This window comes from Sciurus carolinensis, chromosome 1 (genome assembly GCF_902686445.1).
Source record: "Sciurus carolinensis chromosome 1, mSciCar1.2, whole genome shotgun sequence".
Lineage (NCBI taxonomy): Eukaryota > Metazoa > Chordata > Mammalia > Rodentia > Sciuridae > Sciurus > Sciurus carolinensis.
In genome coordinates, this window is record NC_062213.1 from 136,982,382 (window position 1) to 136,994,515 (window position 12,134).

General features: G+C 34.7%; 1 protein-coding gene across 2 annotated transcripts in view; it reads left to right on the plus strand.

Moving 5' to 3' along the window:
* The window catches only part of Col24a1 (collagen type XXIV alpha 1 chain), a 391,233-nt gene that overhangs the window by 321,168 nt on the left and 57,931 nt on the right, over positions 1 to 12,134 (plus strand). For both annotated transcript variants that reach the window (XR_007104846.1, XM_047523663.1), the window contains exon 48: positions 11,154 to 11,261. Coding sequence is in view for 1 of the 2 variants with exons in the window: in XM_047523663.1 (XP_047379619.1) it covers positions 11,154 to 11,261 (108 nt within the window). In the remaining variant the exon portion in view is untranslated. The remainder of the gene's footprint in view (positions 1 to 11,153; positions 11,262 to 12,134) is intronic.

A 12,134-nucleotide genomic window follows, 5' to 3' on the forward strand; every position in this document is an offset into this window, starting at 1 on the left:
GATGTTTCTTCTTTTTTATCACACCCTGCTTATTTTAGATTAGCTTCCTTATATCAAAGAAAATATTTGACCTTTGACTTTGAGGACTAGCTTATTTCACTGAGCATGATTGTCTCTAGTTCCATCTATTTATCAACAAATATCATAATGTCACATTCTTTATGACTAATACTCCATTGTGTATATACACCATTTTCTTTATCCATTCATCTGGTGAAGGGCATCTAGGTTTGTTCTATACTTGGTTATTGTGAATTATGCTGCTATAAACATTGATGTAGATGTGGTCACTGTAGTATGTTTTAAATCTTTTGGATATATACCAAGGAGTGAAATAGCTGAGTCAAATAGTGGCTCCATTCCTAAAACTTTGAGGAATTTTCATACTGCTTTCCAGAGTGGTTGCACTAATTTACAGTCCCACCAGCAATGTATGAGCATACCGTTTTTCCCCACGTTTGCACCAACATTTACTGTTACTTGTATTCTCGATAACTGCCATTCTGACTAGAATGAGATGAAATTTCAATGTGATTTTAATTTACATTTTTCTAATTGCTAGATAGTGAACATTTTTTCATATATTTGTTGACCATTCCTCTTAGTCTTTGAGAAGTGTCTGTTTATTTTCCCATTTATTAATTGGGTTATTTGGTTTTCTGGTGTTAAGATTTTTTAGTTCTTTATATATTCTAGATATTAATGCCCTATCTGAGGAGCAGGTAGCAAAGATGTTTTCCCATTCAGTAGGCTCTCTCTTCAGACTCTTAATTTTTCCTTTGCTATCAAAAAACTTTTCAATTTGATTCTATCCCACTTGCTGATTTTTTATTTTACTCCTTGCACTTTAGAAATCTTGTTGAGGAATTCAGTTCCTAAACTGACATGATGGACTTTGGAGCCGAATTTCTCTTCTAGCAGTTACAGGGTTCCTGGCCTAATTCCTATTAAGTCTTTGATCCACTTTGAGTTGAATTTTGTGGAGGGTGAGAGAGAGGGGTTAAATTTCATTCTACTATATATAGATTTCCAGTTTTCCTAGTACCATCTGTTAAAAAGGCTATTTTTATTCCAACATGTTTTTTTTTTTCCTGCTTCAGTTATCCAGGGTTGATTTCTGGTGTTTGCAAGTAAACAATATAATACAAAAATCTAATAAAATGAAGTTAAGAGTTGGTACAATGGTATACCTATAATTCCACCTACTCAAAGGCTAAGGCAAGAAGATTACAAATTGGAGACCAAGTTTGTCTCAAAATATAAAGGATAGGGAATGTATCTCAATGGTAGAACAACCCAGGGTTCGATCCCCAATACCGAAACAAAGAAAAAGTTAAGTTATGACTACTGTATTTTTGTATGTGGACATCACCAGTGACTTTAAAAAGAACCATCTAAATTTGATTAATGAGGGACATTAATAGGATCAAACCATTTAAAGAGAGAATGGATGATAAGAAAGTCAAGATATTCATGCCACTCAATAGAGAAGTTTAGTTCTGGGGGAGAAAGCAGGGTAATGATTAAAGAATACACTCAAGGTGGGCAATTATTCTTATTTTTTAATTGTTTTTAAATTTTACAGACTGAATTTGATTCATTGTACACAAATGGGGTACATCTTTTCATTTCTATGGTTGTGCACGATGTAGATTCATACACTAGTGTAATCATACATGTGCTTAGGGTAATGATGTCTGTCTCATTCCACCATTTTTCATACCCTCCCTCTCATTTCCCTCTATGTAATCTAAAGTTCCTCCATTCTTCTCTCACTCCCAACCCCCTCCCCCCATTATATATCATCATCCATCTATCAGGGAAAACATTTGGCCTTTGGTATTTTGGGATTGGCCTATTTCACTTAGCATCATATTCTCCAATTCCATCCATTTATCTGAAAATGCCATAATATTATTCTTCTTTATGGCTGAATAATATTCCATTGTGTATATATACCACAATTTCTTTATCTGTTCATCTGTTGAAGAGCATCTAGGTTGGTTCCACAATCTAGCTATTGTGATTTGAGCTACTATAAACATTGATGTGGCTGTATTACTGCAGTGTGCTAATTTTAAGTCCTTTGGGTATAAACTGAAGAGTGGGTCAAAAAGTGAGTCCATTCCAAGTTTTCTGAGGATTCTCCACACTGCTTTCCAGAGTGGCTGCACCAATTTGCAACTCCACCAGCAATGTAAAAGTGTGCCTTTCTCCCCACATCCACTCCAACATCTGTTATGGTTTGTGTTCTTAATAATAGCCTTCTAATTAGAGTAAGATTAAATCTTAAGAGTTGTTTTAATTTGCATTTCTCTAATTACTAGAGATGTTGAACACTTTTTCATATATTTATTAATTGCCTGATATCTTCTTCTGTAAAGTGTCCAGTTCCTTGACCCATTTATTGATTGGGTTCTTTGTATTTTTGGTGTAAAGTTTGGTAAATTCTTCATAAATTTTGGAGATTAGTGCTCTATCTATGGTGCATGTGGAAAAGATTTTATCCCATTTTTTGGGCTCTCTTTTCACATTATTGATTGTATCCTTTGCTGAGAAAAAGCTTTTTAGTTTGAATTTGTCCCATTTATTGATCCTTTCTTTGATTTCTTGTGCTTTGGGAGTCGTGTTAAGGAAATCTGATCCTAAACCAACATGATGAAGATTCAGGCCTACTTTGTCTTTCATTTGGTGCAGGGTCTCTGGTCTAATTCCTAAGTCCTTGATCCATTTTGAGTTGAGTTTTGTGCAGGGTGAGAGAGAGAGAGGTTTAATTTCGTTTTACTGCATATGGATTTCCAGTTTTCCCAGCACCATTTGTTGAACAGGCTATCTTTTCTCCATTGTATGTTTTTGACTCCTTTGTCTAGTATCAGGTAACTGTATTTATGTGAGTTTGCCTCTGTGTCTTCTATTCTGTACCATTGGTCTACCTCTCTATTTTGGTGCCAATACCATGTCATTTTTGTTACTATTGCTCTATAGTATAGTTTAACGTCTAGTATTGTGATACCTCCTGCTTAATTTTTTTCTGCTCAGGATTGTTTTGGCTATTCAAGGTCTCTTATTCTTCCCAATGAAGTTCATGATTACTTTTTCTATTTCTTTGAGGAATGTCATTGGAATCGTAATTGGAATGGCATTGAATCTGTATAGCACTTTTGGCAGTATGACCATTTTGACAATATTAATTCTGCCTATCCAAGAACATGGGAGATCTTTCCATCTTCTAAGGTTTTCTTCAATCTCTTTCTTTAGTGTTCAGTAATTTTCATTGTAGAGGTCTTTCGCCTCTTTTTTTAGATTGATTCCCAAGTATTTTTTTTTTTTGAGGCTACTGTGAATAGAGTGGTTTTCCTAATTTCTCTTTCAGAGGATTCATCACTTAGAAATGCTTTAGATTTATTCATATTGGTTTTATATCTTGCTACTTTGCTGAATTCATTTATTAGTTCTAGAAGTTTTCTAGTGGGGTTTTTTGAATCCTCTAAATATAGAATCACATCATCAGCAAATAGTGATAGCTTGAGTTCTTTTCCTATTCATATTCCTTTAATTTCTTTGGTCTATCTAATTGCTCTGACTAGTGTTTCAAGGACAATCTTGAATAGAAGTGGTGAAAGAAGGCATCCTTGTCTTGTTCCAGTTTTTAGAGGGAATGCTTTTAGTTTTCTCTGTTTAGAATGATGTTGGCCATGGACTTAGTATAGATAGCCTTGGCAATTATTTTTAAATGAGAGAAGCCTGACTATATTTAAATGCTCATTAGAAGGACCTAGAATATGGAGAGGTTGAACATATCTCTTCAAGGGAAGGAAGTGTCTGAGGGTGAATTAATCAAACAACAAAAGGAACATATTTTAGCTCTACTTGCTCAGTTACTCTACTTCTAATCAAGGACTGTTTTTTTAAAAAAATTCTGAGCCATATATCCCTTTAAATATGACTACTTACAGAATGTTTATTGAATTTCATGATTTAAAAAAACTGGCATGACTTAAGTGATACAAATATTGCTCCAATATACCTCTCAGGGCTATGAAGTTGAAATGGTATCTGGTATTGCCATCAGTAAGCAATTAGCTATCAGATCATAAGTGTCATCTGCTACTTTTTAACATTTTCATAAAATAAGTAGAAAAAATTTACATGTATACTTAATATATCAGGATGTTGAAAATGTTGAAGTATTTTTTTATCCATCAAAATAACATTCCCTTGAGGAATACCCTTTGTAACCCAAAGGATTGCACATACTGTTAGTATTTATGAATATAGAAGTGTTTCCTATAAATGTCCCTGCTCTGTAAAATGTTTGATATGAAATTAGGATTATAATGCTTTATAAGGAATATGTCCAGTGAAATTGGTTGGTCAGTGACTAACTAATCATTAGGAAAAGTAATTTCTAAGAGAATTATTTCTAAAAACTATCATGGTAAGAGAAAAACTACCGAACAGAAAATAATATCATCTCTAAATACTAGCAAGTTTCCTGGAATATATTCAACCAAGAATAAGGACATCTTTGCTTTTTTTTTTCATTGCACCATGGTGTTTCTTGGCTTACCTCTAAAGACTCTGGATTTATCCACTGAGAAAAATATTTATTCTGGGATTTTGGGATTTTTAGCATTATGCAACTACCTGATTTTCCTAAACAATGTTCTTTCTTCTCTTTTTTCTTTTTTCAATGTGGCCAAGAAATTAAAGAATCTCTGGCACATTTACTCTGCAGTTTTAGTGTTTTTTCAAGGTCATGTGACTGTAACTGAAGGACAGTACTGGGGAGGCTTGAGTTGCCTTTGTGACTCTCCCCCTGTACAAATGTGTGTTCAGAGCCCAGTCGACTTAGCACATCTGTAGTAAATGAGTCTACCATGCTGCTTTCATTGAGCTGGACTTCTGTACAAACACAGTACCTCAATCATTTAGGAAAAAGGAAAACAACTTTTCCTTACAAAAATCATAAATCCATTTGTCACCAAAACCAAAACTTACTGGTCTTTTTTTTTTTTTTATTGCTGCAACTAATAAAACGGGTTGTTGGAAAGGAAGGAATGAAACAAAACTAACAACTTGACAGGACAAATCAAGGCCTTTCATTCTTGAATTTGTAGTCTGTCAGGTGAACCCAGGCTTAAATGTTGTCTAAAATGAGAATCTTGTATTAAAAGAACATTGAAAATCTTCAGTTTTCCATTTGTGGATTGTATCCAGTACTGTGTAAGAAGGAAAAACACACTTCATCAGCCCCCTCCTACTCCAAGCATGGAGCAGCAGGACCACCATGGAAGCAGGAACACCATCGGCCCAACTGCCCATCTGTTCTCGGTGTTCTCTAGTCTATAAGCTGGTTATACTAAGGGAACTCCTGTTCCCAAAAAGATACATTTCTTTCTTCACAGTATTTTGGAGAAAGAAACATACCTATATTGGCCAGATCTCCATTTGGCCAATCCTGTTGACTCTTCATTACTAAGACATTGATTAACCTAGTTGTGGTTCATCCTGACTACTACTTTCTCCCTCTTTTCCAAACCTTGTTGCTTGTTTTGGCTCGTTTTCTGCTCATTAGGACCTCTTCCAGAGCAGACAAAACTCAGTCTGTTTGCTTATTAGCAACAAAGTGAAAGATTTGCAAGGGGATGTAACTTTCCTAGTTCAATCTTCAGTGGTTCCTAATTAGATGAAGTTTATGCTCTTTTTGGAATGATGTTCCTTCATGCTCTGGCCTCTGTTTACATTTCCAGTCTCTCATGCTACCTTGTTCCTCACATGTGCTATGCATTTCAGTCATAATAACAGCTAAAAATTATTAAATACTTTCTATGTGCCAGGCACTATTCCAGGTGCTGAATATGTATTAAATTATTTAACCCTTCACAAACCCTCCATGAAGTAGATAGAGTGATTTTCTCCAGTTTACAGAAAAGGAAACTGAGACTCAGAGAGACTAACTTGCCCACAGGCACACAGGCAATGAATAATGGAGCCAGAATTTCAAACCAGGCAGTCTAGTTTTGCATCAGTTCTTAACATACTATTTAAAGTTACTTAGTTACTTAGACATTTCCTCCAAATTCTTTGTATTTCCTTTACTGACTTGTCTGTGTACACATAATTTATTCCCTGTGTTTAGAAAACGCTACCATCTTTCCATCAAATTTTTGGTAAACAATCTCTTAATCTTTCAGTATTTAATTCGAAGTGTACCATCTTCATGCACTCTTCTAAATCAGAATTAAGCATGTCTGCTTTGAACTTCTGTACAATCACGGTGCTTCCTCTATCAGAGAATGTATAATATAGGTGCTAATTACATGTCTCCATGTCTTTCTCTTCCAAGAAGTTGTAAACTCTTGTAGAACAATTGTGTTTTTCTCATGTTTGTGTCCCTGGCACCTTGTATGTTGTGAGGCTCATAGGCAAAGCTCTTTGAATCATTGAGTCCTAAATGTTCTTTGTATAATAACTACAACCTTAGAGACCTGGGTTTAAAATTTAGATGGATTAGCTACTTAACACCTTAAGTATCATCTATTAAATGAATACAGTACCTAATTCATATTATTTTTATAAGAATCAAATGAGATATTGTATGTAAAGTGCTTAATACATACTGCATGCACTGATTGAGTTAATATCTGTCCATAGTAATGAATATGACTGGTTAATGGTATTGTGTTAGGAAAGAAATAGAGCTATGAAATAATGAGAGAGGCAGGTTCTATGTGGAATAGCCAAGGGAAGCTTCACTGAGAAGGTTGTACTTGAGCTAAGGACTGAAGGTAAGACAAAACTAGTTATGAGAACTTGCAAAATGACAACCCAATCAGGGAAAAGTTTTGCATGTTCACAGAATTATTGGAGGATCAAATAAGGAAGCAAGAGGGTATATAGTCTTTTATTATTTTTTTAAATAAAAGGATGTAAATTTATTTCTTTATAGCAATGTGAGCCTAAACATGTCTAAGAGCCACAGTATAGCTGAAAAGTCCCCTTTCACACCCTGGTAATCTGTGATTGTGTGTTGACACCTGGATAAATGAGATTGCATAGAATACACTTCTTTTGTCCAGTATTATAGTGGCATTGGCCCTGTCCATTTTTCAGGACTGATAAGCCATCAGTTGTTCTAATGAAAATAATTAGTATTTTTACTAATAATAATTAATTAGCAATAATTAATTTTATGTGAGGCAAAACAGTATCAAAATGCCTGTTTTTACTACATTTGAACAAGTGGTTACTTAGTTTACTCTTGGGAGTGGACATAAGTCAAGCAGATCTATCTTTACCACCTTAAGATTTGCCTCAATTCTGCTCTCTAAGCTTTCGTATGGTTAGAGGTTCAAAACTAAAATTACCTCCTAACTTCAGCATACAGCTCATTCATAAATCTTATTTCTAGCAGTTGGCTACATTACTTATGTCTGGCATTGTAGGAAAATGTTGTGAATGCTACATTATTTATATATAATGTAGCCTTACATATAATCACCTAATAATTACTATCCCACATATTTTTAAACAGCCAATTCTTTCCTAGAAGGGATATATTTAGTAAACCAAATGAAATGAGAAATGTCTATTTAAATAGAAGTGTTTTTAGTTGCTAGAGTAAAGGAAGCAAAGTATTACTTTTATAACTCATGGGTTTGCTGGTTTAACCAAAAATAAAAAAAGAAAGAAATCATAGTATTTATGTTCTTACATTGCCTAATAGTGCAAAGAAATCTCAGGATAGCATACTTATTTTCTGGTACTATAGAAAGTAAATTAATTTTAATTACCATCTTCCCAACACATTTAATAACTGTATAAACACAATGCTATGTGGATAGAGGTGCCTGGTCTGTTGGTAAAGCAAAGGAAGAAAAAAAATGTTTTCCTAAAAAAATTTCCAAGATAGTTCTTTAAAGAAAAACTTCAACTAATTTGAACTTTGATGTCATTTTAAATTTTTATCATTCTAGTGTTGAGAAATCAATGAAATTAACATCATAAATATTTAAAATTTCACTCAGCGTAATTTTAAAGATAGTATTCCCCAGCTAGTCCTCCTTAAAATGTGGATTTCTATTGTTGCCATAAATTTTATGTATTACTTATTTCTTAATATATTTTTTCAATCTTAATAAGAGTATAACAGCTAAGCCAAGGGAATAACTAAGAGACATTCTCTTTGACATGTTTCAATATTATATATACACCAAGCATCATCATTGCAGGGTCTGTCTCTGTGTCTTTCTTCTAAATATGTATAGATGGCCCCATTTTCTTTTCCAAATCTTTCCATTCAGTTCCCCAGAGGGAAGTCAAATGGAAAGGCAATGCCCTATTCTTTCCTTAACTGAAATTAAATGAAATACAGTAATATAACCATAATGCTGCTAGTTTCTGACACATAGGAGGCATTCAATGAAAAATAACCTTGCCAGGTATGGTGGCACATGCATGTAACCCCAGCAGCTCCGGTGACTGAGGCAAGAGGATCAAAATTCAAAGCCAACCTCACTCAAAATGGATCAAGGACCTCGGAATCAGACCAGAGACCCTGCATCTTATAGAAGAAAAAGTAGGTCCAAATCTTCAACTTGTTGGCTTAGGATCAGACTTCCTTAACAGGACTCCCACAGCACAAGAAATAAAAGCAAGAATCAACAACTGGGATAGATTCAAACTAAAAAGCTTTCTCTCAGCAAAGGAAACTATCAGCAATGTGAAGAGAGAGCCTACAGAGTGGGAGAATATCTTTGGCACTCATACTTCAGATAGAGCGCTAATTTCCAGAATCTATAAAGAACTCAAAAAACTCTACACCAAGAATACAAATAATCCAATCAACAAATGGGCTAAGGAAATGAACAGACACTTCACAGAAGATGTACAAGCAATCAATCAACAGATATATGAAAAAATGTTCAACATCCCTAGTAATAAGGGAAATGCAAATCAAAACTACCCTAAGATTTCATCTCACCCCAATTAGAATGGCAATTATCAAGAACACAAGCAACAATAGGTGTTGGCGAGGATGTGGGAAAAAGGTACACTCATACATTGCTGGTGGGGCTGCAAATTAGTGCAGCCACTCTGGAAAGCCGTATGGAGATTCCTCAGAAAGCTTGGAATGGAAACACCATTTGACCCAGCCATCCCACTCCTTGGCCTATACCCAAAGGACTTAAAATCAGCATACTACAGAGATACAGCCACATCAATGTTCATTGCTGCTCAATTCACCATAGCCAGATTGTGGAACCAACCTAGATGCCCTTCAGTTGATGAATGGATAAAGAAACTGTGGCATATATATACAATGGAATATTACTCTGCAATGAAAAATGATAAAATTATGGCATTTGCAGGCAAATGGATGAAATTAGATAATATCATGCTAAGTGAGATAAGCCAATCTCAAAAAACTAAAGGACGAATGATCTCGCTGATAAGCGGATGAGGACATATAATGGGGGGTGGGAGGGGTTAACATTAGGTTTAGGGTTAGGTTTAGGGTTAGGGATAAGGAGTGTGGTAAGAATGAAGGAAAGAAGGACTGTATAGAGGGAAAAGAGGGGTGGGAAGGGTGGGGGGGAGGGAAAAAAATAGTGAATCAAACATCATTGCCCTATGTAAACGTATGATTACACAAATGTTATGCTTTGACTCCATGTACAAATAGAGAAACAACATGTATCCCATTTGTATACAATAATAAAAAAAAAAAAAAACAACCTCAGCAACAGTGAGGCACTAAGCAATTTAGTGAGACCCTGTCTAAATAAAATATAAAAAAAGGCTGGAGATGTGACTCAGTGGTTGAGTGCCCCTCAATTCAATCCCTGGTACCCACCCCCTCAAAAAAACCAACCTGATTTCTACAGGAAGACTGGCTTCTGTCTGAGAATAATGGAACTCTTTGGCCATGAAACATCATGTACTCATCATATTTTATAAGATTCAGATGAACTGTTCATTGATTTTAGCATCTCTTAACTATAATTAATAACTATTATGGCTTTTCTTACTTTTAAAAATTTTCCCAGAATGACTTTACCTTTTGCTGGATAGTTTTAGATAAATCATTTAAAAGTCACTGGAAAGAATGTCTAGGGATTAGTGTCTGTTTCTCTTGCAAGCAAAATTAATCATCCATCTGTGTATTCATAATAAGAAGTATGTGTTCTTTACTTGTATGAAACATTGTTTGGAACTTTGTACAGAACATTCTGCTACTGTGCTCAAATTTCTTGTTAGTATTACGGATAATAAAACAAATAAAATAAAATGACACACTTAGACAATGTATGTACCGCTTGAAACACTGACTTGTTTTAACTGCCTCGCTACAATTCCTTGTGCACCGAGCAACAGTGCAAAGCAATGAGAATGCCATGAGTTCTCCACTGTAACTACTCAGCTCTGCTATTGCAGTGCAAAAGCAACCAAAAATAACACATAAATAAGTATGGCTGTGTTCCAATAAAACTTTATTCATAGTTATTTAAATTATAATTTCATATCATTTTCACATCTTTAAGTATTGTTCTTCTATTGGCCTTTCCCATCATTTAAAAATGTAAAAACTACTATTCTTAGGTCATAAGCTATACAAAAACAGATGAATTATAAGATTTGGTTTGCAAGTCAATTAGGATTTGGTTTTAAGGATATACTCTTTGCTTGCTTAACTTTATTCCTAACTATTTTTAGTAAATTTTCTCAAATCATATGCAGTTGAGAAGAATATTTTTCATATGGAAACATTAATCAGTTATTAGAGTTGTATGATTTTTTAAAAAGACTGTCACATAACATACTTCACACTTAGGCTACGTAATTCAGAAAGTACTGACAGACTTTGTACTACCTTGGTGTTTTCATTTGGAAAACAAGATTATCATATTAACTGTAATTAGAGATTGCAAGTAAGTGGTAGGTGTTCCCAAATATTCTTTAATATTCTTTATTAAATTAAATATTTTTTAATTGTTTGTTTATTTGGGAAAGAAATCCTGTATAACTGCCAAACCTGGGCAGTATATCAACAGCAGTCTTATGGAGCACAACCCTTTCTAAACTTATTGAGGCTCTACATCAATTTTGTAGGAACTTCCCAGTTTTCATTTTCTATCTATGTTCTCTAGGGCATCAAAGGCAATCCAGGAAGAACAGGACTGGCAGGGTCTCCAGGTCCTCGAGGAATAAAGGGCTCATCAGGCCTTCCAGGAAGCCCTGGAGTTCCAGGCCCAAAGGTACTTTAATGTTTTTTTTCTGATGGTTGAGCAGTATTGGCCATCCTTACACTTGCTCTGGGTTCATTGGCTAGATCACAAGATGGTAAGATTAATAGCTTTTAATAAAAATGGGTTAATAGTAAAAGCACATTAGGGAAAAGGGAAAATGAATGGTATTTATATATCCATTTCCTGTGATGGCCATTGTGCATGTGATTTGGCAAAACAACTCATTATCCAGAGCTAGTTATGCTTTAAGAAATGCTAAGCTTTTGAGTGTGGCTCAGTGATAGAGAGTACTCGACTAGCAGGCCCTGGGTTCAATCCCCAGCAATACAAAAAAAAAAAAAAAAAAAAAAGCTATTTTAGACTCATTTTGGTTCTTCTTCTTTATTGTCTATCTTTTCCAAAACATTATTGCATCTTAATTTGATTTTCTCAGTTCTACTTCTAGAGAATTTTTAGATTCCTGAACCATATGAGTCAATTGAAAATGATGACCCAGTTACATACTGCTTACAGTTTTAGCTTTCTGTTAATGTTTATACCATAATTATCCCTTTCCACTAAAACCCAAGTAGCTGAACAAATGATAAAACTAGGGAAAGAAATAAGAAAGATTCCTACCTCTCGTGCAAATTTGCAATAAAAAGGACCTACACTTGTCAAGTCTCAAACTTATAAGTTTTATCAAAAAAATGGGGCTGGGGATATAGCTCAGTTGGTAGAGTGCTTACCTCACAAGCACAAGGCCCCACGTTCAATTCCCAGCACCACAAAAAAAAAAAAAAAAAAAAAAAAAAACAGTGACCAAAAAAAAGAAAATGAAGGATAATTTGCTAATCTTACAGCATTTTTGGCAAGTCTACCAAGCATCATTTTTTGTTATCC